The sequence below is a fragment of the Lytechinus pictus genome, chromosome 2 (genome assembly GCF_037042905.1).
Source record: "Lytechinus pictus isolate F3 Inbred chromosome 2, Lp3.0, whole genome shotgun sequence".
In the NCBI taxonomy this organism is placed as follows: Eukaryota; Metazoa; Echinodermata; class Echinoidea; order Temnopleuroida; family Toxopneustidae; genus Lytechinus; species Lytechinus pictus.
Window position 1 is genome coordinate 59,077,033 of NC_087246.1, and position 24,212 is coordinate 59,101,244.

The 24,212-nt window shown below is 37.3% G+C and overlaps 1 protein-coding gene across 1 annotated transcript; it reads right to left on the reverse strand.

The window, feature by feature from the left end:
• Window positions 1-3,510: 3,510 nt before the first annotated feature.
• Window positions 3,511-18,925, reverse strand: LOC129253891 (NFX1-type zinc finger-containing protein 1-like). The gene is made up of 4 exons (XM_054892327.2): window positions 18,404-18,925; window positions 13,145-17,842; window positions 11,713-11,821; window positions 3,511-11,297 (listed from the first exon to the last, which is right to left on the reverse strand). Exons 1-4 carry the CDS (start codon window positions 18,904-18,906, stop codon window positions 10,404-10,406), a joined length of 6,204 nt encoding a protein of 2,067 aa, XP_054748302.2. The 5' UTR covers window positions 18,907-18,925; the 3' UTR covers window positions 3,511-10,403.
• Window positions 18,926-24,212: the final 5,287 nt, after the last annotated feature.

Genomic DNA, 24,212 nt, shown 5'->3' on the forward strand with positions numbered 1-24,212 from the left:
TAGTGAAAGAAATGAAAGGTGATTTGACCCCCCCCCCTAAAAAAAAAAAAAAAAAAAAAAATCCAACACATACACAAACAACCCTAACCAGTGTACACCAAATGATGGTTTGAATAAGTCATTTATTAAATTGGTGGCATATACAAACATGTAATAATCATCACATGATAGAGCAGTCATTTAGAAGCCATGTCATATTCAAGTTCGAACAAACACGTGGGCGGATACGCTTATTTTGAGTTTTTATTTTGTTTACAAAAGTATCGAAACATTGACAGACAATAATAAATAAATTCTCGGTCATTTAAAAAAGTATTTGACAAGGCTTTTACTTTCTGCAAGTTACAAGCTTAGTCTATTGTAAAATATTTTTTTCTTAAATTAAAAATTTCACTGAGAATGTGTCGGTCAAAATATATCAAGATTCTCAACTGAAAGTTAGTTGGAATGTAAACCAACTAGTTTGATATATCGTTCATGTTTACTGGCGTATAATACACGGTTAAATAATTAGGTTGTGAACGGTTATCTACTGTTGTATGCCTATTATTCGTGCAAAACGTTAAAATAACATTAAACTGAAACTAAAATGAGCCGTTTGCTAAGTCTGTCGTTGGAGATAAGAGTCTTGTCCTTTTTTAATAGAAATCTACTATGGCTCAAAAGTTTGGGGGATGGGTATAATTATTGAATTTATTTTCGTAGAATAGGAGGTATTCAATAGTCTATCCCCTGTCTCTGTGATTCATCATTGCATTCTACATCCCCCCCCCTTCCCATCTCCCTTTTGTCCCACTTGCAACATTTTCGGAGTAGGCGCTTGAACGTCGTTAGAACAATAGAATGTAATCTGTATCATTTTCTCACGGCAAGGCTATTTCATTGCGCAATATCATCAAGCGGATGTCACGTGTCCGATTTGGTCTTGCGCAATCTACGAACTGTCGTTGTACAAGCTGGTGTCTAAATCTTATTCCCACCATGCCGGGGGGGGGGGGGCAGGGGGGCAATGTGATTTAGGGGAGGATTGGCTGGCCGCTCTTCTGATGTCAATATGACAGTAAGCATTTTAAACTCTCCGAAAATCGTAAAAAAGTTGAGGAATTGATACAATGAATTTTAAAAATATATAAGGATGAAGAAACCGTCCTAGTGGCTCCATTACACTCTAAACAAATATTGGGTAAAAGTGTTCCATGCGGGTAATTATGTATCCAAGCAAAATTTGGCATTTCATTTGGGCATTTTTATATCCAGTGTGATAAAAAAAAATCCACTTGTTCGAGCAGTTTTTTTATGTCTGAAAAGGCTACCCTGTTGAAATAAAACTACAAATAAATAAAATAAAATATTAAAAATCCACATTTTTCATATATATCCTGAAAGAATATATTCTCCCGAATCAATTGATGTCGTCTTCATAGAAAACACATCTATTGTTGGGAAAGCGTGCGATTAAAGGGTCAATCGAGTTTATTTTTGGATGTAAAAAGTGCGAGCGTGAATATATTTTGTGCTATATACTGAACGCTGTTGGGGAGGTAAAGGGTAAATACGAGAGGACACCACTTTCACTTTGGCTCGAAAAAAAAATTAAAAGTAGAAGAACATCAAACCAAAATAAACTTGAAAAATCAACCTAAGATCGGAGATATATATATATATATATATATACAGTATATATATATATATATATATGTATATATATATCGGCGTCAGCGCTGCCATATTTGGTGGGGGCTTTGGGGACTGCTACAACCTATTTCTTTTGGCGTAAAAGTAATTGTATTGTGTATATTTTTAACGAATTTTCTTCATTATATGATCGATTTTACTTCTTGCTTGCCATTTTATGACATATTAAACATTAATTATAATCACTATACTTGCGTAGATGGGACTACGCAGTTTGCATGCAGAATTCGTGACGAGAAAGACAAGCTAAACTATCATTTAATTTCAATAGGCCCTACATTTAGCAGTACAGAAAACGAAATTGATTTGCTATATTATCTACTTTATTGCATTAAATCAGAAGTAAACCCCAACAAAAAGGCACAACGGTGAAAATTTTATCAAATCGGATGTAATATATTTTGAAATGTCGCTTATTTTTCACAAAAATGTATGTAATATATGCACAGCACATGATATTACAAACTCACTATTCTTTTATTATATTGTAATGTATAATACAATTTTTAATTGTTTGATAGATTTGATAATAGGTTTATTTTTTTTATTAAATAACAATAGGATACAACATTGGAAATTGCACATTATGAAGGAGGAATCAGACTTTGTTTAACGTCATTAGGGAAAATAGGATATTTCATACTTCATATAGTATATATATTTTTTTTAAGCGAGTGGCTGACATCATCGGTTCCTTCATTTGAACCCCGGATATGAACCAAGAACTACAGTGCGTATAAAAAAAAACGGGACAGTTTTGAAAGGTCTATCAAAATTTTGTTTAAAATTATGTCTATATTTTGTTGTTAATAGATGATCTGAAGTCTTATCTTTCAAATGCCATAAAAAATATCAGTTTTGTTCATGCCTGAGCCAACACGGAACACTTTTGTGAGGGGTTCAAAAAATGGCAGAAAATTAGAAAATACTGATCATCAGACTTTTTGCTAATCAGCAAACTTCCTTTTAATCTTTTCATTATCTCTGCCTTATTTTTCGAAATATGCTGTCAAAATCCATTTACAAATCTATTCATTTACTTAAATTGTTTTGTCGGTGTATTTTTTATATGGTATCTTTTATCATTGAATGTTTTTTTCATACGTAGACCCAAGGAAGGGGACTCGTATTCGTAATAGGTCCATGGTATTATTAATGGGATTGCTTGTAATTTTATCAAATCCTTTTATTGTGGGCTGCAAAGGTTTTGGTGCCTTTGAAAGACATGAATCCTTCTGTCAAGCACACAATTTGACTTGTTCAAGGAATCAATGTCCCCTTGACAATATGATTCATGTCTTTCAAATACACCATAACCTTTGTTGCACATAATAAAAGGATATAAATTACAAGCTCTTCCACTAATAGTGGATATCTCCTTGATTATGTTGACAATTTGTTTTCTTACTTATGAAAGAATATTCAATGCTAAAAGATAACATATTTAAATGAAACAAGGTGGTTTGCGAACCATAAGTGAACCATAATAAAAATATGTAATACAATATTTTGACCCCATCACCCTCATTGATACACATGTATTATTAACAAAGGATCATATATGCCAAATATGAACATGATTGAAGCAGAAATAAAGAAATCAGAGCAAGTTGAACAAAAACTTCAAAAAGGATGGACATGACCACATATCATTTGACCATTTGACCCCTAGACGACCTTCAATCTCATCATCCTCAGGGCCAGATATGTAAAATTATCCGATGATAATATTTACCAAGTATGAACATAATTGATGTAGAAAAAAGAAATGAGAGCAAATTGAATTAAAACTAGCAAGAAGTCTGATGATCAATATTTCTAATTTTCTGCCATTTGGCGCAAGCATTTATTTTAACCATTCACAAAAACGTCGTGTTTGCTCAAGCATGAACGAAACTATTTTTTTAAGCATTTGAAAGATAAGACATCAGATCATCTATTAACATCAAAATATAGACATCATAATTTGAAACGAAATTTTGATTGACTTTTCTAAACTGTCCCGTTTTATTTTATACGCACTGTATTGTGAAATTAAGGGAAATTTTTTATTCGATTTTGAAAAATTGAAGAGCTCGGTTGAAAAAAATAGATCCATTACATCCATTATTTATCAAATTTGATTTTTTATTTTTTTGTCTCAATGTATAGACTTTTAGTAGCTCTATAAGATGATACCAAAGAAAGGTTGAATTTCCTATTAAAAAGTGAACAAAAATAGCAAAGAAAAATCACTTATTTTTCAAAAAGGGGTAGATCCATTTCAGTTTTGTTGCAAAAGGGGTTAGATCCACAAAGAAATATGTTGGAAAACAAATATTTTAAAAAATATGAAGACAGGTAGATTTCTTTTATACCCAATTTTACGTTCATATGGTAAGGTATCATGAAAATTTAGTTTTGTATAAGAATATTGCAATACGGGAGAATGAAAAAAATATTTTTTTAGAGTGGACTTAACCCCTTTTGCAACCAAACTCTTCTGAAGAGCTCATTTGTCAAAATGCGTTAGATCCATTTTTCATAAATTTCATTGTTATTGTTTTTTCTTTTGTTTTTGGGGGGGTCTCAAAACCCATAGATTTTTAGTCATTCTGATGATGCCAAATAAAATCTGAAATTCACATCAAAGCGTGAATAAAGTGGCAAAGAATTTTTTTTTTCAGAAGGGATTGGATTCATTTTAGTTTGCTTGCAAAAGGGGTTAGATCCACAATGATAACTTTTTTCAAAAAAATATTTTTAAAAATGAAGACAGGTAGATTTCTTTTATACCCAATTTTATGTTCACATGATAGGGTAGTACATCATGACAATTTAGTTTCTCATGTTAAAGAATATTGCAATATGGGAGAATGGTCCAATGGATCTAACCCCTTTTGCAACCAAACTCTTCACTTATTTTCATTGTTATGCTCGTTTAAAATTTATCCTTAGTCAAATCGTCTTTATTGTTGGGGTGGACTTCCCCTTTTAGTCAACATTTTGTTCAAGCGTCAATGCAAAATAAAACTTTTTTAGCATTCGCTACATTAACCAAACTTAACTAGATACATTTATATATAATAATTTGTGTACCTTTCGTAATTTATTAGAATACTGCTTGATCAATCGATTAAAAATAGGAACCCGAAATGGAACAACATTGTCTAAATCACCTCTTAGACAATTGGTATTAAGTGTAAGTACGAACAAGCAGTCTTGTATAGCACCATCTCAAGCCCTCAACTGCTCGAATCTGGCCAGGTTCCTAGGCTAAGCCATAATACAACATTCAAAAGGCCGACTTAAAGGACAAGTCCACCCCAACAAAAAGTTGATTTGAATAAAAAGAGAAAAATCCAACAAGCATAACACTGAAAATTTCATCAAAATAGGATGTAAAATAAGAAAGTTATGACATTCTAAAGTTTCGCTTAATTTCACAAAACAGTTATATGCACATCCTGGCTGGTATGCAAATGAGGAGACTATGACGTCATCCACTCACTATTTATTTTGTATTTTATTATATGAAATATGAAATATTCTTATTTTCTCCTCATTGTCAAGTGATACAACGATTAATTCCTCCCTGAACATGTAGAATTAGCATTGTTTAATACTATATGGTTCAGTCAAGTTGGTCCTTATTGTCAAATCTATAAAAAATGAAATATTGTATAATTCAAACAATAAAAAAACAAAAGAAATAGTGAGTGATGGACATCATCGACTGACTCACCTAGTTGTGCATATCACTGTTTTGTGAAAAATAAGCGAAACTTTAAAATGTAATAACTTTGTTATTTTACATCCGATTTTGATGAAATTTTCAGCACCATGCTAGTTTGATTTTTCTCTATTTATTCAAGTCAGCATTTTCCTGGGGTGGACTTGACCTTTAAATGATATCACACTAATTCACTGTTCAATGTATTCATACTGCAATGATTTGTTACCAACTAGCAAAACAAGTATTATTGCTATCAAAACATTTGTTTCTCTATACATATTTTTTTTAAGTAAGTTAATGTATTCTCTACATTTTCAATAGGTTTGGTTTTAAAATGGTATATTTTAAAACTAGTTACTTATAACTCATAGTCAGAGATCATAAAATATAAACAGAGCATAAACAAGGTCGGCGATATTTTCAGAGGGGCTAATCCACCTTTATAATTCGTGTCAGTAATTTGCCATGCAAAACCAAGATAAATAAAAACATCGACTTACTGTAGTAAATAAATTTACTAAGAGTGAAGGAGTGGACTGGCGATTAAATGTAAATTTGAACAAAAGCAACGTATATTATGAACAAATTGACAAATACACACATTTTCTGTTCTATAAAATGTCCACATGGATCCCAATAACGTGACATAATGCATTATTTTTTACAGTTGTATCGGCCGTACATTTTTTTTTTCAAACCAAGAGCCTGCACGTGTATATACATAAGATCGAATGAACTAGTGCGCATCCGTCTTTATGCCTTGTCTGTACCACGGACCTAGCACTTTAGAAAAAAAAATCAAAAATAAAGATTTTAAAATAGAGCGACTACTGTTTAATACAGTGGTTAGGAAATTTATCTGACATTCCATATCTGACCGGAAAAGGATATGTTGACTGTTTCATTTCGAAAATTAATCGACACTTATGAAAACATCTCGAGAGGAGATCCAATTTATTACCTGAAACGGTAAAATAGCCAAAATTCTTCCGCCAGTCAAATAGTTCCAAAAGTTAAGTGATAGGCCCAACTTCTTTATTTGAACAAAGGAAATTCAGTGATTGCTCTTCCTAGAATCAGTGATACTATGATTACAAATCTTGTCTAATGAATATCCGTTGCCTTCCTATTGTGAATAGGCCTATAAGACTTAATACTAGGTAATACAATAACATGTACATCTATCGTAACGTTGTTTTTAGGTTTCACTACATTTCTAAACAATAGTAATCCATAAATTTAAATGTTTAAAACAAAGTGCAATTTGATAACATCAAAAGTGTCCCAAATAACTAAAGTAAGTAATCGCATGTATTAATTTGAGCAAGTGAACTCGGAGCTCCTCAGAGCAATATGCTAAAACCATTTTATATGATCCCAGACAACGCGATAGACATATAACTACAATCCCCAAAACTGTACGTACAAGATTTTTGATAATGTCCGCATCTACGAAATAACATTTCATCCGATATGACACATTCTACCGTACAGGGGGAGAATATTATTTGACTGAATAATCGGTACATAATACAAATTACATAATAATGATATCACTTCAAGATCATTCGCAGGATTAATTACACAAATTATCACAGATAAAATTATGGAATAAACCTAATGTACCAAAACTCAAAGTAAAATAATAATACAACAATACATACAAAGCATGAATATAAAGAGATCTATGGTGCAGTTTTGCTGTATGAATTAAAATTACCACCATGAGCAAAATATTCAAAATAAATGGAGTTGATTTGGGAAGTGTTTTTGTAGCCGCCTTAGATATAAACAGGGGGAGGTGAAAGGATATATATAATGCGGTATAAATAAATTGTGGGTTGATATTATTTGATAAAAATAGGAGTCGTCTTGTAAGTCGTATGCGACGAAACGCGAAAAAATCTTTTGACATTAACACAATGTTCGTTAGAGGTTGTATCAAGTTAAGCAGGCCTATTGTTACGGGTCAATACCCGCGTCATATTACTTTTTTTCACAACGGAAGTGACATTGTGATAACTGTGATATTGCATAACTTTGGGAAGAAAGGTGTACTAGAAGACAACTAATATGAACCAATCCATTCATACTACCACTTCAAGTCCCCAAATAGTCAATGTGAGCAGTGTAGCTTTATGATACACATTAATTTACGGCTCAATACATTCATACTGCAATGATTATGTTATCAAGTAGTGACACAAGTACTTTTTCCTCAAAACACTTCCCCCATACATATTATGAAACTGTGTGGGTGGATTTACTCTGTGAATTATGAATAGTTATCGCAAGACCAGCTATATACAGCACACAGTTATTGAGACCACACGTTGCTTGCTTTCTAACCTTGTATGCTTAAAGTTTGGGCTCACGGGTCAGTGCACTACATAACATTTTCAAAAAATCAAAGTGTTCCAATCACAAGTCAAAGTTTGTTTTCAAATCAATAACTGTTCACATGCATTTTTTCTCACACAAGTATACAATATTTTTCTCAGATAATACCATACAACGATATAGATTTATTTACAACAAAATTGTCATTTTAGCTCTTTTGAAGTAAAACATAGCTATAAGCATACTACGCATATTCTATAAATGAATGAATGCATACTGTATTTCTCTTCATGCAATAGGTAGTTTTCTTCATCGGGTTATAGCCCGTTTTACTAATTTAAACACATACGTGTATGTATACATTTCATTCTTTCTGAATATAGGGGTACGCGGTCATGTGGAGGGGGCGACCACTCTATGATTCTCCAAGAAAGGGGAGAGGAAAAAAGAGCACGAAGAGGAAAAGGGGGAAAAATGAAAGTGTCAAATAAAGAAAAATCTGGGTCGTATACCCTATCATTCAAGTGAGAATAAAGCTTCAGGACGGTCTGCCCCCCTCCCTTGAAAAAAATTCCTGGTGCCGCCCCTGTTTGAGAAGCAGTGATGAGCTAAAACAATCACCGTTATAATCTTATAATCTGGAAACTTATTTCAGCAGAAGTGTAGTAATTAGCTTAATTTGATGAGCCTGCGCCTATGAATGTTTTAATAGAAATACGTCGCAATGTAAATGCTGTTTAAAACATTATACTACGCTACTTGTAAAGAATTAGATATCATTACATACATTCTCATCTACAGAGACCAAAAAAAGTTCAGTCGGAAATGGTCATTATCATACCATTTATGTTTCATATTTGTATGTATATACAATGATAAAACCTTCAATTTGGATAGTGGATGAATATACTTATATACAATATATATGAACCAATAGCTAAATGTGAAAAACCAAATGGGCAATGGTTACATCATTTTATTCCCTTTTAAATCCACTCTGGAAATTAAAAAGAGCAAATCCACCACTCGTTTGTTCGAGATAATGGATTTCGCTTATTCCGCACTCTCGTAGAAGTGAAAATTGACATTTCTGAAAATATTGATTAACATAAAGTAAGTGGCGTATCTATACGGCTGGCGAAAAAAAAAAACCGGGAAAATGAGAAAAAGAGGGAGAAAGGAAGAGAAACGTGGTGGGGAAGAAGAAATTATTGTTCATTATAATGTTATATTTTAATTATGTTTGTTATATTACATAAGAAACATGTTTTTCATAACTTTATGAAACATAATTTACTCAGGGCCTATATATTCATTGTTCCTGGTGCTCGCATTGTCTGTTTAACGGGATATATAATCATGTTGTGCTAAAATCTGCCGTTTTCAAGTCAATATACACAAAATAAATTTCATCGCACTTCAAGTTACTGTTTATATAATGACATAAGCTTCTTATTCATTACCACTTAAAGTGATTGCCCTATTAGTAATGTCTTAATACAAAACATATCCTGTCCGTTCTTACGTTCGCATAAGTGGATTGGTGAGATATGTCTGCTCTTCATGAATTCCTAAAATCAGTCCTTAAAATGTCCCTTTTTTATAATCTGAATATTAAAATTTTCAGCTCGCGCTTCGCGCTCGCATCATTTGGTTAGTGAAATGATAGTGATAATAATAATAGCAATAATAGTTACATTTATTACCCCGGTCATAGGATCCAGCACAGTTCCACACATAAAGTACCCATCTCCACTCCCTGGGGAGTATCCTGGCCAGGCAACCGTTTATCAGTGCACACGTGTCAATTTAATCACATTGACGTTCACATCCTACCGGGTACCCATTTAACACCTGGGTCGAGAGTGGCAAAGTGTGGAATAACGCCTTGCCAAAGGACGCTGGCCGCGGTGGAATTCGAACATACGACCCTCTGTTTAAAAGGCGAGAGTCAGAACCGCTAGACCACGACGCTTCCACAAGTATATACGTATGGTCTTGGTGAATTCCTACAAACAAGCTTTAGAATGCCCCTCTTCAGGTCTGAATTTCCTAAATTTTCAGTTCGCGATTCGCGCTCGCAATATTTTATGAGTGAGATGCGAATGATAATCATGGTTACAATGACTGAAAAAGTGCTTCATGTGTTAAGATGTAATTCTAACAAAATCAGCAAGCGGTTGGCTCTCGCATTAGATGACTATGGTGAGATATGTATACTCCTAAATCATTGTCCCTAAATTGTTCCTGTTAGAGGTCAATATATACAAACATTTCAGCTCGAGCTTCGCGCTCGTATTGTTTGTTTAGCGAGACAGGTACGTATTGTGATTACAACATTTTGAATATCAAAAAATTTCAGCACGCGCTTCGCGCTAGCATTATTTGATCAGTGAGATACATTACGTCAGTATGCCTGGCACCTGACTATTGTACTTTGAATTCAAAATCAACATAACAATAAAAACAACCGAATTTAGACAATAATGGGCCTTAGCGTGAATTCCACTGTCCAATAAACCATCCATTGTAAGGTTTAGTAGAATTCTAATTCGTATAAAGTTTTCTAGGTTTTAACAGATCAACATCTCAAGATGAATTCTTAAAATATCAGAAAGTCCCAAATGAAAGTTTACACCGCAATTTGCATGTTTCAAAGAAAGTACGGGTTGTAGTTTCTTTGACCGCGGCCTCCTCTTTGTCCACCCCTCCTTCCTCTGCCTCTCCTTCCACGCCCTCGTCCCCTACCCCGCTGGAAATGCTGGTCATGAAAACCCCGTTGGCCGGATACATTCTGTCTTGGATAACCATGATGATCTGCATTGGAAGAAGCCTCTGCAAGTAATGTTTCCTCGACCAGTTTCCTATTAACGCAATCATCGCAAGGTCCCTTCTTGATTTGGCGATTTGGAACGAGATGTCCACTGGTACATACGAACCACATGGATGCGTCGAGAGAAAGAGGCGAGTTGGGTTTGAAATCGGTCAGTTCAGTAAGGGTACGACTGTAACCGTTCGCCCTGCTGATATCCTTGAGTAGGGAGTGGGCCAAGTTCATATCCTTGCCCAGTTTAAGGAAAACAATCAGTCTGGGTATATCATCTGTCTGAGTTGGGTTATTTATCAATACCTTGGCTAAGTCACACATGACTGTTACCCGATGCATCTCTTTCCAGAGGTCGCTCTCGCGCTGATCTACTAGTGTACTCGGAGAAGACTTGACACGAACGGCAAGTTCATCTGCCGCAACCTGTAGTAGATTTCGAAGTTCCTTGACGAATGGGCGGTCAATCGCTGAATGAGTACTCCTCAAATTCATGAAAAGTGACATCCTACTTGAGGCAGGCCTGGTTAAGAGAACCAGAATTGTTTCGCGTGCCAATGAAACGGACGAGTTAACTTTATCATAGAGGTGTGTGTACCCTTCATTGCCAGCACCCTTTAGCTTTTCGATGATCCGATGCTTGATTGTTGGTGATTCCTTAAGGAGACTGGTGTAACGACGGCTTAGCTGAATGGGTTTTTCACATCTTGGACATGCTTTTACCTTGAAAGGGATAGAGATCATATGGTAAAGACTCAGAAATTCATTCAAGGACATTTGCAAAAACCGACACATACTACAAATGGGATTTTTTCAGGAGAATGGAGGTGATGGTAAAGAAAATAATAAAAAAACAATAAGAATGGAGCTGAATATAGACATGTAAGATTTTTTTCGTCTTTTCGTTATCAAGCGCAAATAAAATACAGGAATGGACAGAATTTAAAATGAAATAAAGCAAAACAGGAGTAACATTGGGGGGAAAATCTTTCTGAGACGTAAACTTTTTCAAGAGATACCCATCATTACTCCTATATTGGGTCGTGTCTTTTTTTCTCTCTTCATGAGCATATGAATTCTTACGTCGAAAACAATTCAAAGGGTATATAACGAGAAATCAAAGTATTTTCATTCTTACCGATAATTTGGTAAAGGCATCTGTTGTATCGGTCTTTGTGCCAAGTCCAAGGAACCTGTCTAGCCCTTCTACCTCGAAACAATGTCCACAATCTTCTAACTGAATGTACCTATATGTGAGAACGAAAGTTGAATTAGTATTATATACCACGTAACATACGCCCATACACAAATGTAAATTCAAAACAATTCAAAACATATCTTAAAATGTCCCTCTTGTCTAAGCATTAACAGATTGTTCTCCCTTTTTTGTATATGCTTTTGACATGTCTTATTTTATGTTACTCTAATGATTAAGATATGCTTGTGTAATGGATATTTTTTAAAGAACTTTTTCTCACAAGACCTCTATGCTTTTTTCAAGTTCTCTTGCATTCAATGTTAATATTTAATCGAGGCAATGTTTTGTTTATTTATAATATCACTTTGTATCATTTTATGCATTTCCAATTGCTGCATTGTACAAAATTAACCTATTTGAATTGAATTGGATTGAAAGAGTTGATCAGCACAGGTGATCATGTTGTTGTGATTGTGGGTTTTTGGCGTTCGTTCAACGTGAATAAGATACAACGTCCTAATACTTTCACAGTGTTATAAACGATCCCGATGAGTAAATAGATACAAGTTTGAATTTCAATTATACGATTACAAAACAATTGTCCATTTAGCGCCACGAAATGATGAGTCGCATACATTCGTAATTCCGAAGCTTCGTTATTCCGAAGGTTCGGTTATTCCGAAGGTTTGTTGTTCCGAAGGTTCGTATTTCCGAAGGTTCGTAATTCCGAAGGTTCGTTAGTCCAAAAACGAAATGAAGTTCGTAATTCCGAAGGTTCGTTAGTCCGAAAACGAAGTGAGGTTCGTAATTCCGAAGGTTCGTTAATCCAAAAAAGAAATGAGGTTCGTAATTCCGAAGGTTCGTTAGTCCGAAAACTAAATGATTAACTAACCTTATTTCGTTTTCGGACTGACGAACCTTCGGAACAACGAACTTTATTTCGTTTTCGGATTAACGAACCTTCGGAACAACGAACCTTATTTCGTTTTCGGATTAACGAACCTTCGGAACATCGTACCTTATTTTGTTTTCGGATTGTCGAACCTTCGGAATAACGCCACAAATGTTCGGATTAACGAGCCCTTTTACGTTTTCGGATTAACGAACATCGAGGTATAGGCAATTTGCGTGTTTCGGAATTACGAACCTTCGGAATAAAGAACCTTCGGAATTACGAACCTTCGGAATTACGAAGTGTAACCAAGATGAGTGACTATAATTGAATAATCTATACAGAAATGTTTAATTCATTGATAATACGTCCATTAGAGGTTCATCCAGTCTGCTATTATTCATAAAAAAATTAATTTTCATCTGCACTGTGACTTGGAGACGTTTTTATGTTTTTATCAATATATACAGTTCTGCTCACCTTGACGTTTCTATGTTCTCCGTCCCAAAGAAGCGAAGCGCCGAATCATCTTTGTGGCAGATGCGACATTTGTTTGGGCAGATTTCACCACACAGACCAATACAAGGGTGACCACATTTTCTTTTCTTTGGACAGGGCTTGATACATGGAGGTCTGTCACAAGGCTCGAAGCACAGCTTCTTACACTCGTAGTGATCACATTTCCAGTTGCATCGCTTCATACAAAGTTCACATGGCTCATTGCAAGGATGTTTGCACTGCGAGTGACGGCAGCGCCGAAGACATTTCTTCTTACAGGAAAGACACGGTGCTCCACATTTGAGGGCGCATTCATGTCCGCATATGAGCCTTTTCTTGCATGTCTCTTTGCAGGGTAGGTGATAACGACCCTGAGAGCATTCCCCACAAGTCCCTTTGCATCTATGACCACATATTAGCATCTCATCGCAAGTGAAGGGGCATTCATCTGGTCCATCGCAGCATCTCACGGTTACTTCATGACCACAGGGAAAGTCATGCCTGGTGACCTTCTCTTTGCAGATCTCCGTGCACTCTTTTCCACACTTTTTCTTGCAACTGTGGCCACATGGAAGCTTCTTACTACACTTTGCCTCGCACACCACTGCATCAACTTCAGTCGAACACTTCATCTCCAATTTGTGACCGCATGGCAATGTTTTCTCGACAAGTTCTGGGCATTTAGAATTGTGAAAACACTTTTCTATGATTTCGTGTCCACATGGAAGCATTTTTCTGGTAATCGTGTTGCACATCAAATCTCTAATACTTGCAGAACAGAGAAGAGTGTGTGTATGTCCACATGGTAGTGTTTTCTCAACATTTACTTTACATCTGATGTTCTTTGAATCTTTATGGCACTTTGCTTCACAGGAGTGGCCACATTCCAGAACTTTCAAGACTAATTCATCGCATCGCCCGCTTCCATTACACTTCTCTGTCTTTTTGTGCCCACAGTACAATTGCTTGTTGATGATGACTTCACACTCGCTCTCAAGTCCCGCCGTTGGTGTGTGGCATGGAAGAATACGAACGTGTGAGCACGTCAAAGTTTTTTCGATCATTTCCTCACACACGATCGACCAAATATCCGTCATGCATTCAGTGTTACACCAGTGATGGCAGGGTAGTTCTTTGTCCACCTTTACTGAACAGAAATTTGGGCAAATATCTGAGCAGCGCTTTGGGCAAGTGTGGTTTCTTTCACATATTACTTTGGAGCAAGGCGCTTTACATTTGTATATCAGATGGTCAAGATCGGTAGGGTGGCACTTCAATCGACAAACGTGCCCACAGTTCAATCTTGTTTCACAGTCTCTGTTACATCCACCTAGAGGTACTTTCTTGAAGTCATCATCGGTTTTCACCGACGTCATCTCATCCGGATGATTGCTACACTGCAATGTCAAGGAATCACCAATATATCCCCATGATTTTAGATCATTTACGATTCCTTTCCATAGTTCACTCTTTTCTGCAAAGAGAGTGAAGTTTCCAACGCAGTACAATCCTTTCTTCGCTCTTGATAGGGAAACACAGACTCGGTTGGAAATCCCCAAGAATCCAATATGTCCATGGTTGTTACTCCTCACAAACGATAGTAGGATGATATCATTTTCTTCTCCCTGGTAATTGTCTATTGAAGTTACTTTGACTCCTTCAAACTTGCTACGATCCATCATTTGTTTTATTTTTAGCAGCTGACCGGTATAAGCTGTTAAGATTGTAATCTGACCAGGTTGATACCCCTGCTGCAGAAAGTAGTAGCACAAAGCTACAATGAATCTGGCTTCATGGAGATTGAAGTGACTTTGTGTATCTTCCATCTCATTTTCTGTTTCTGCATGATCTAGAAAGAAGATATCCTTTTGGACTGATTCGACACTGTCGTATTGCTTCACACTTTCATGGTCGTGAAGATTGTCGTAGAAGTGCCTTTTCATTAGATCCGATAGCTCAACACGCATGCGATGTTGGAGCTCAAGCTGAGAGTAGGGGAATTCATTGTTGATAAGTCTTTCAAACAATGATACGTCCAGGTGATACTTCTTAGCCAATAGATACACATTCGGTTTCGGTCGAAGTTGCTGATGATCTCCAATAAGAATGAGTTGTTGACATGATGCATTCAATGCTGTGACAATGTGTGCCTCAAGTACCTCAGCAGCTTCCTCTACAACTACGATCTTTGGTCTGACTCTCTGTAGAACCTGTTGGTGATTAGCTGCTCCAGTTGTAGTCATACCAATTATAGTCGCCTCTCGAAGAACATGGTATTTCTCTACATCTTTTGCCTCATCGAGCTGTCCACAAAGTTGCTTGAATTTGAGTTCATAAGATGGTAGCTTTCCGTTCAACATTTCAAGATAGCTTTTCATCCACACATGATACAGTGCCCATCGGTCATTTGGATGCATGGTCCAAACATCCTTAATCGATAGAACGATTCGTGGGTCGAGAACGTCTTTACCGGAGAGTTTCTTTTGGATGAACCTCTTTAAAATACGTTGATCTGGCTTGTCCAAAAGATGCAAGTCAAAGCCGAGAAATGGATAGTCTTCCTCTTCCTCGCCGTCAGAGTCCTCTTCGTCATATTCGTCATCAATCATTCTTTCAGACTCGATGGCACTGCGCTCATATTCTACATCGACTGTGGTTTTATGTTCAGCAGGATCGTGAATTGGGATCTTTTCTTCCTCCTCCTCCTCCTGGCGTTTATCACTCTGCCCATATGGGTTCCAATCTCTATCGTTGTGACATTCACATAGTAGCCACTCTACCATCCAGGAGTTTGACCGTTTCATATGAGAAAGCCGCAGGAGGCTATCGTAAAGCTTCCATGACATGAACTGACCTAGTTCGTACTCGTTGATGATCCCATGTCTTGCACCCTCTATCCTAGCTTGCGTTCTCTCCACACGTCTCTTTGCAGCGTCAACTTCTTTCTTTACATGACGAACCCTTCGTTGAACGTACTCTTCATTATTCCGTACTCTCCGACCAACCAAACGATTCAGATTGAAGGCTTGTAACTGCTCACTCTTGCTTCGACTCCCAACTCTCACGATGCCATCGTCATGGAATTTTAAGATCCCTTCCAGAAATTGATCGAGAGCATGATTGGTGTAGCAAACGAGCAAAATTTGGCCAGGGTCTTCGTCACTTGACCAGATGTTTCTGTTACGTAGAAGGGTTTCCACAATCTTAAGACCAATGTAGGTCTTGCCAGTACCTGGAGGACCCTGTATGATAGACAATTCTTTAGTGAGAGCCGCCTTTGCTGCTTCGTATTGTGAATGATCGAGCTGTACGTCGTCCAAATCAGGCCAAGCACCATCACAAAGAACATCAACTTTTTGACAGCACCGTTGCGTACGTTTCAGCAATGGCGAGATATCGATGCTTCTTTTCTCTTGTATCATGTCGCCATCTTCAGTAATTATACATTCTATTAGGTAGTCAGGTGGCTTTATATCACTTAACATACTCAAAGTATATCTTGAAAATGGCAAGGAATGACCAGACATACGCTGGAGTCCTAGGAGAACTGGACGATAGGCTTCAAAGAAGACAGATGATTCTGCCATTACAAAAGTCTTATTTTGGAGACAAGATGCATCTTCTTGGTCGACCAGTGTTACTGCTACCAGTCCTTTCTCTAGATCTTCAACATCCCTTTTGGCGACTGTAGCAAATATGTACGATTTGAAATCATCTGTTGAGAGGATAAGCAGTGATCCGTACATGAGCCGCTTTGTTGAGTTCCATCGGACTCGGGGCAACTTCTTGAAAGCCATGTAGTGGGATATTCCCGAGAAGTCGCGGACGGATTTATCAAACCGAGCTTCCTCATAGATGCGCACATCCTGAATTTTGGCCCTCCTATCAGGATTAGCTTTCTTGAAAGTTAGGTACTCAGATATCCCATTGCGGAGAGGGTAAATAAAGTCTTCCTTTAAGAGTCTGAATTGAACGTCCAGGTAGTGGTCTACATCGGCATACACTCCTCTTGTTAGGTGAGGACGAAGAAATGGTTGATATCCAGGTTGCAATTCCTTGACGGTAGGAAGAATGTTTTGCTGGCGAAAATCGTCAGGGGGTGGGTTCTTTGAAATTCGGTCCATCTGTCGCTTTTTCTCTCTCTCCTTTTCAATATCCTCAATGTGACTGCTCAACATCTTTATTGACTTCATAAGCTCATTCCGTCTTTCATCTTCATCCATTTCTGATACAGCGTCGGAAATTAGTGTGACAGCGACTTTGAGATCAGACGCACGGCTTGGCAAACTTTGCATCGCTGAGAGAAAGACAGTGAAAACATTATTTAACATGGTCGATCGTCTTTCACCGATTTGCTCTCCATGACGCCTAAGCTTAGTCATAAACGTGAGTAAATGCTGACGACATAGCTTTGAGTCAAGTGTCATTGTGAGGAGCATGGTCACTGTTTGGTCCGCACCTAGAGCTCCACAAATGAATGCTAGAGCCTTCCAAAAGAGGTGTTGACGTATTTCATCTATCGAGTCGTCATTCAGACCAGCTTGAAGGTTTCCTTTAAGGGACCCGAGCTCAGTAGCAGCCTCGGAAGGGTCTTTCTCGAGAATTTCCATTAGAAGTCTAGAACTAAGAGGTCTGAAGTTGCCTTGGTTCTTGGAGAATCTACCCTGGGACTGTCCGTGTCTGCAACGAAAGTAATAAATGATAAAGTCAACATTTTTGTTAAATGCGATTTGCATATGGCCAGTGTTCTTTCCACATTCATTACAGTTAATGAGTTCTCGATTACATATAGTCAAAATGTATGCCTCGGCAATTGCCTGGCCAAAATTATATTCACACTCAGCTTCTAAGTCTGATCAGATCCTTTCCTTTCCCCGTATGCATGAATAAGCCAAGTTTGTAGTTTACTCTGGTCATATTTAATTAGAACTTACAGTATATCATAATGAGAATTTCAATTCATTTGTGTTTGTAAAAATGAATAAGAGGCCAGTGCTTCAAGACAGGAGGAACTAGCGTACCCATGGAGGACAGGGGCGACGTGCTACCCTCGACAGAATTTCGATGACCCTTTTTATTTTGTTTTTGCTTATAATAAATTATTTATACGGTTGATTGAGGGAAAGTTGGTGAACTTTGCCCCTCCTGACAATTTTTTTCCAGATACTCCAATGGAAGGAGAAGATCGATGTCATTATTAAAATTGCATGTACTTAGTCCCTCCCTCTAGGCTATGCATACCTAGTATTTTCATCTGTCCGGTAACCATGTCTTGTAGATCTAGATGCGTTATCCACGTGGCCCCCTCTTTGACCCCGACCTCTTGCAGGAGTTCCTCGTTGTCCATCCTGTTGTCTGTCACCGTGACGATGGCGGAATGGGCCTCTTTTGTCATCATCGCCTCTCGCGTCTCTCTCTCTTACATCAGGCCTACCCTGCCCTCCACCTCTCCCCCTTTCTCCATCTCTTCTACCTCTTGCAAATTGATCTCCCCTGAATCTCCCGGGATTTTCGGCGTCTCCTCTGTCTCGGGATCCGTCCCTTGTGCGCGATCTTCCCCGATTCCTTCTGTCATGACTGTCCTCTCTTCTGTCCAGTCTACCACCATCTATACCCGTTATAGCTCCCCGTCCCTGTCGTCTGAGTCCGCCTCTACGTCCACCTCTCCCGCTGTCATTCCTTAGATTAGGACCATGCTCAGAATGTCTATCGTTGCCGTAGGGGAGCTGTGCGTCGTTCCACATCTTCAACAACCGTCAGACCTACAGAGCAAACGCAAACACGTTATGATATATGATGTAGGTATTTTTTCACCCCCGTTAATCATAGTTGTGGTTGAAAATTCTAAAAATGACATAAGTACAAAAATTGTAAGCATTTTATTTTGTTCCTTCTATCTAGAGTATTATGATTTGTATTTAAAGGCCAACTCCACCCCAGAAAAATGTTGATTTGAATAAATAGAGAAAAATCAAACTAGCAAAACGCTGAAAATTTCATAAAATCGGATATAAAATAAGAAAGTTATGACATTTTAAATCTTTGCTTATTTTTCACAAAACAGTGATATGCACAATTCAAATGAGACAGTCGATGATGTCCCTCACTTACTATTTATTTTGTTTTTTATTGTTTGAATTATACAATATTTCATTTTTTTTATAGATTTGACAAAAAGGACCAACTTGACTGAATCATATAAACTCCTAAAAAATAGTTTGGAAATCTGACTTTGATCGATAATTCCTCCTCGGTTTTAGACAATATTAATGTGTAATTAATAGCAATTGATGAATAAAACATTTAATTTTCTTTAAAATGATACCCTACATGATATGATTATGGTTCACATGGAGGTGCAGTGCCTTGAAATGTGGGGCAAGGCCAAAATTCAAAAGTTGCAAAATGACACAATATTGAAAGTCACTGTTCTTTTTGTCCGTGGTGATGAGTGAGTTTCTCAGCGGTTTTTTTTTTTTACTTTGATCGATAATTCCTTATCGGTTTTAGTAAATATCAATGTGTAATTAATATCAATGAACAGATCATTCAATTGTCTTTAAAATGATACCCTAACATGATATGATTATCGTTCACATGGAGGTGCAGTGCCTTGAAATGTTGTGCAAGGTCAAAATGCAAAAGTTGCAAAATGACACAATATTGAAAGTCACTGTTCTTTTTTCAGTGGTGATGAGTGAGTTTCTCAGTGGTTTCTTTTAAATGTTTTCATGCACCTTAACATCACCATTAACATGGAATCAAACACACCTCTTTACAAGCAAAAACATAACAAACAAACATGCATTGGTATTTCAAACCACGACTCAAACCATGTTATCTCACAGTACCATCACTACAGAAGCAGGGGCTTGATTTGAATGGATTTTCATCTCTATCTGTCTATTGACACAGACAAAAGAATCATGTTCTGTATTGACCCATCATGACTATTTCTGCTCGTTTTGCAGCTTTTCAATTCAGACCTCATCCAACACTTTTGAATCCTGCTCATGATGGCATGATCATAACAAGCATGGTATCATTTTAAAGAAAATTAAATGATCTTTTGAATGATATCAAGGATGCATTGTGTAAAATTGGGAGTTGGGGTAAATTAATGTCTAAACACAGATTTCCAAACTTTTTTGAGGGGTTTAGTATTAAACAATGCTAATTTCACATGTTCAGGGAGGAATTAATCATTGTTTCACTTGACAATGAGGAGAAAAATAAAAAAATACAAAAGAGATAGTGAGTGGATGATGTCATCAGTCTCCTCATTTGCATACCCACCAGGATGTGCATATAACTGTTTTGTGAAATTAAGCAACACTTTAAAATGTTATAACTTTCTTATCTTACATCCGATTTTTATGAAACTTTCAGTGTTATGCTTATTGGATTTTTCTCTTTTTATTCAAATCAACTTTTTGTTGGGGTGGACTGGACTTATTCATTAAAAATTAACAAGATCGTACAGCAAATGAAGCTCTCTATTCAAACAAGCTTTCATTCAAACGGTTTTGGATCCTAAAGACATGAAAACATCATGCAATATAATGAATAAAACATGATAAAGGCGCCCGTTCCAGAGAAGTCTCGGTGTTGATGACTCGATGACATCATAGGCGGATCCATAGGGTTCGTTTCGCTACACCACAAAAAAGGGAAAGGCAAAGGCAAAAAAAGAAGAGGAAAAGAGGAAGGGGAAGAATAAAGGAAATTAAGGAGAGGAATCGGCGCTTAGAAGGGTCCCTCTCAAGTCAGTATATCAAAGATTACTTAAATCAATACACGTTTCACTTCAATTATCTGATCAGATACCTATCCTGTTCATGGTGACAAAAAAGTTGTAGAATGTCCAGTTTTCAAATGAGGAAAAAATTTGATCATCTCGCGCTTCCTGCTTGCATCAATAAATTGTTTAGTCAGATATATACCTATTCGGCACACGTTTACAAAAAGTGCTAGGAGTATCCAGTTTCCAAGTCGAAAAAATGAATTTTTTACCTCGCGCTTCGCGCTCGCATCAATTGTCTACCTATCCTGTACATGGTTACATAAAGTTTTAGACTCTAGTTTTCAAGTAAGAAAATAAAAAGTTTTTCCCTTTGCAGTCGCATTGTTTAATAAGATAACTTGTCCTCTTCATCGTTAAAAAAAGAGTGCTATGTCAATTTTTCATGTCGGAAAACAATTTTCTCCTCGCGCTTCGCGCTCGCATTATTTGATTGATGAGATGTGTTAGTGTATCTTTACCATAACCCACAGCAAACCGTCATTAACATGCCCCTTTTCAGATAATAACATTGAAGTATTCAGCTTGTGCTTCACGCCTGCATAGGTATATACACATTTTGTTCGTGATTACAAAAACTCCTGAGAATATTCAATTTCCATGTCAATTCATGAAATATCAAACAGTATGATATACTTTATCTTTAAAAAAAAATGAAAAGATTTACTTTATCTTAAACCAAATCAATACCCATCCTTGTCCGATTAAAAAAACGACAAGAAAGAAAGAAGATTTACGAGCAGAGAAAATCACTGATGAAAACCAAGTTAAATGATCTGGATGTGAGATTCAGGGAAGCAACCAATGTATTCATTAACGGAAATGTCACCCCATAGAACATGTAAAAAAGGCAACATCTGTACAAGGCCATACTAACCTCGTACTAGTGTGAGTGGTACAAGGGAAAAAATATAACTTTATCTGTACGAGTAATGGAAGGATCCAGGTCACGAAGGCCCCTACACTCCGCCATCTTGATTGCTTCTGAAGAGGATCTCATCAAAATAAACTAAAATTTCCCTTAAATTAGATTAGAAGATTAAATATATCCATGGGGCACAGCTGGCCCGCCCCCCCCCCCCCCTTTGAAAGTGAAGACCCTTTTTTGTTTTGCTTATTCCTCTGGAAATTGTGACCCCCCCCCCCCTTTTTAAACGGAGAGCAAGAGACAAACCGTGGTTCAATGTAAAAATTCGAAGTCTGATTAACCAGCGTGAACTAGCTTATAGAAGTAGAAAGTTTGATCGATACCATCAACTAAGGAATAAAGTTCAACGTGAAATAAGCAGAGCTAAATCAACCTATTTCCGTAACAAGGTCGAGCATCTGAAACAATCAGAACCAGGAAAGTGGCACAGACAGATACGGTCTCTTACTGGAATGACCAAGAAGCCGTCATTTTCCCTGGTGTTCCTACTCGTCTATTCAAGGAATTCGCATTGGAAATTTCAGGACCGTTGAGCAAGATATTCAATGAATGCCTGAAAGTCGGTTATTTCCCTGCGAAATGGAAGTGTGCATCGGTTTGCGCTGTTCCTAAAACTCAACGAGTCACCTGCCTTGACCAGCTTCGTCCAATCTCGATCACCTCTGTCCTGTCCAGATTATTTGAGAGCTTTCTGGCAGACTGGTTGATGATTTATCTCAGGCCTCACATTGATCCTTCTCAATATGGCAATATGAAAGGAAGCTCAATCAATCATTATCTTGTAGATATGCTGGATCTCATCTACAGGAGTTTGGAACGCAGTGGATGTTACGCCAACATTTGTACAATTGATTTCACAAAGGCCTTTGACCTTGTCAATCACACCAAGGTTATTGAAAAGCTGATCAATCTGGGAGTAGATGCTTCTGTTTTACCTACCGTCTGTAGTTTTTTTTTCGGAGCGTTATCAAATGGTTCGACATCAGGGATACTCATCTAGTCATCTGTGTCTCTCTTGCGGAGTGCCCCAGGGTACGAAACTTGGGCCTATCCTCTTCCTTGTACTCGTCAATGATGCTGCTATAAGTACAAGGTATCGATGGAAGTATGTAGACGACTTAAGCGTTGTGGAGGTTTTACCAAAGAACCAGCAAAGCTCCATGCAGGACCATGTTAATTTGCTGAGTCAATGGTGCATCTCAAATGACGTTACGCCTAAACCCGAAAAGTGCAAAGTCATGCAAGTGTCCTTCCTGAAGGTCCACCCCAGCTAGACATCACAATCAAGGATTGTCACTTGGAACGTGTCAACTCGTTAACCCTTCTTGGTGTGATGATTCGCTCGGATCTCAAGTGGGATGATCAAGTCCAACACATGATTTCACGCTCTTCAAGAAGACTGTATATCCTCTGCATTCTAAAGAAATTTGGTGTTGATAAGCGCGATCTCGTAAATATCTACAAAGTGTACATTCGTCCACTGTTGGAGTTTGGTGTTCCGGTTTGGGGATCTGCAATCACTAAAACACAAAGTGACGAAATTGAAATACTCCAAAAACGAGCTCTTCGTATGATTTTGTATCCGTCATCTCTTTCATACTCTCAACAACTCACTCTTTTTGGCCTCCCTTCATTATATGAACGCAGAAAGGATCTCATCTTGAGTTTTGGACTTGGTCTTCTCAAATCTCACCGCCATCGAGACATGTTACCCCCCACACGTCAATCTGTTTCGCGACACAGTTCGGCCCTGCGTAATGCGCATCTTCTGGACTTACCGCGATGCAGAACTCACAGATATAAGAACTCAACTATCCCTCATGTCACAGCATTATTGAATGCTGCTCTGTGATATGTGCCTCTGTATATGCCATTGAAGTCAATGTCAACCCTTGTTCATGTTCGTATATAATTTGTGTGTAAAAGTATGACATTGTTTTCTTCCCTTCACCATTCACCTCCTTTTTCATAACTGACAAAAGTTCCCCCCCCCCTCAGTTTACATTGAAATCAATCAACATAATACATATCCCAATATTTTTGTGTGTTTTTATCGGTCATTCTATTTTCTCTTTATATAGCATTATCCCCTTAATTACATTTCTGTAATGTGTAGAACCTCGAGTGCAATATTTAATTTTACTATTATGTTCTTATTATTTTTTGTTAATTCGTAGGTATATAATTTAATGTATTTTTCCTTTTTTCTGTTAACTTTGTATGTGTCAGTCTTCGGACTGTTTTACAATGTCTTTCATAATAAACCGAATTGAATTGAATTGAATTATATTCTCGGTTCTGAGATCGTTTTTGTCTCACCT

Bases quoted from the DNA above. Each gene is read 5' to 3' on its own strand.
- LOC129253891 (XM_054892327.2), bottom strand. From the start codon at position 18,906: ATGTGGAACGACGCACAGCTCCCCTACGGCAACGATAGACATTCTGAG. The intron at 17,843-18,403 runs GTATGCATAGCC...CTTTCGTTGCAG, and splicing joins CGGACAGATGAAAATACTAG to ACACGGACAGTCCCAGGGTA. The intron at 11,298-11,712 runs GTAAGAATGAAA...ATCCCTTTCAAG, and splicing joins ATGCCTTTACCAAATTATCG to GTAAAAGCATGTCCAAGATG.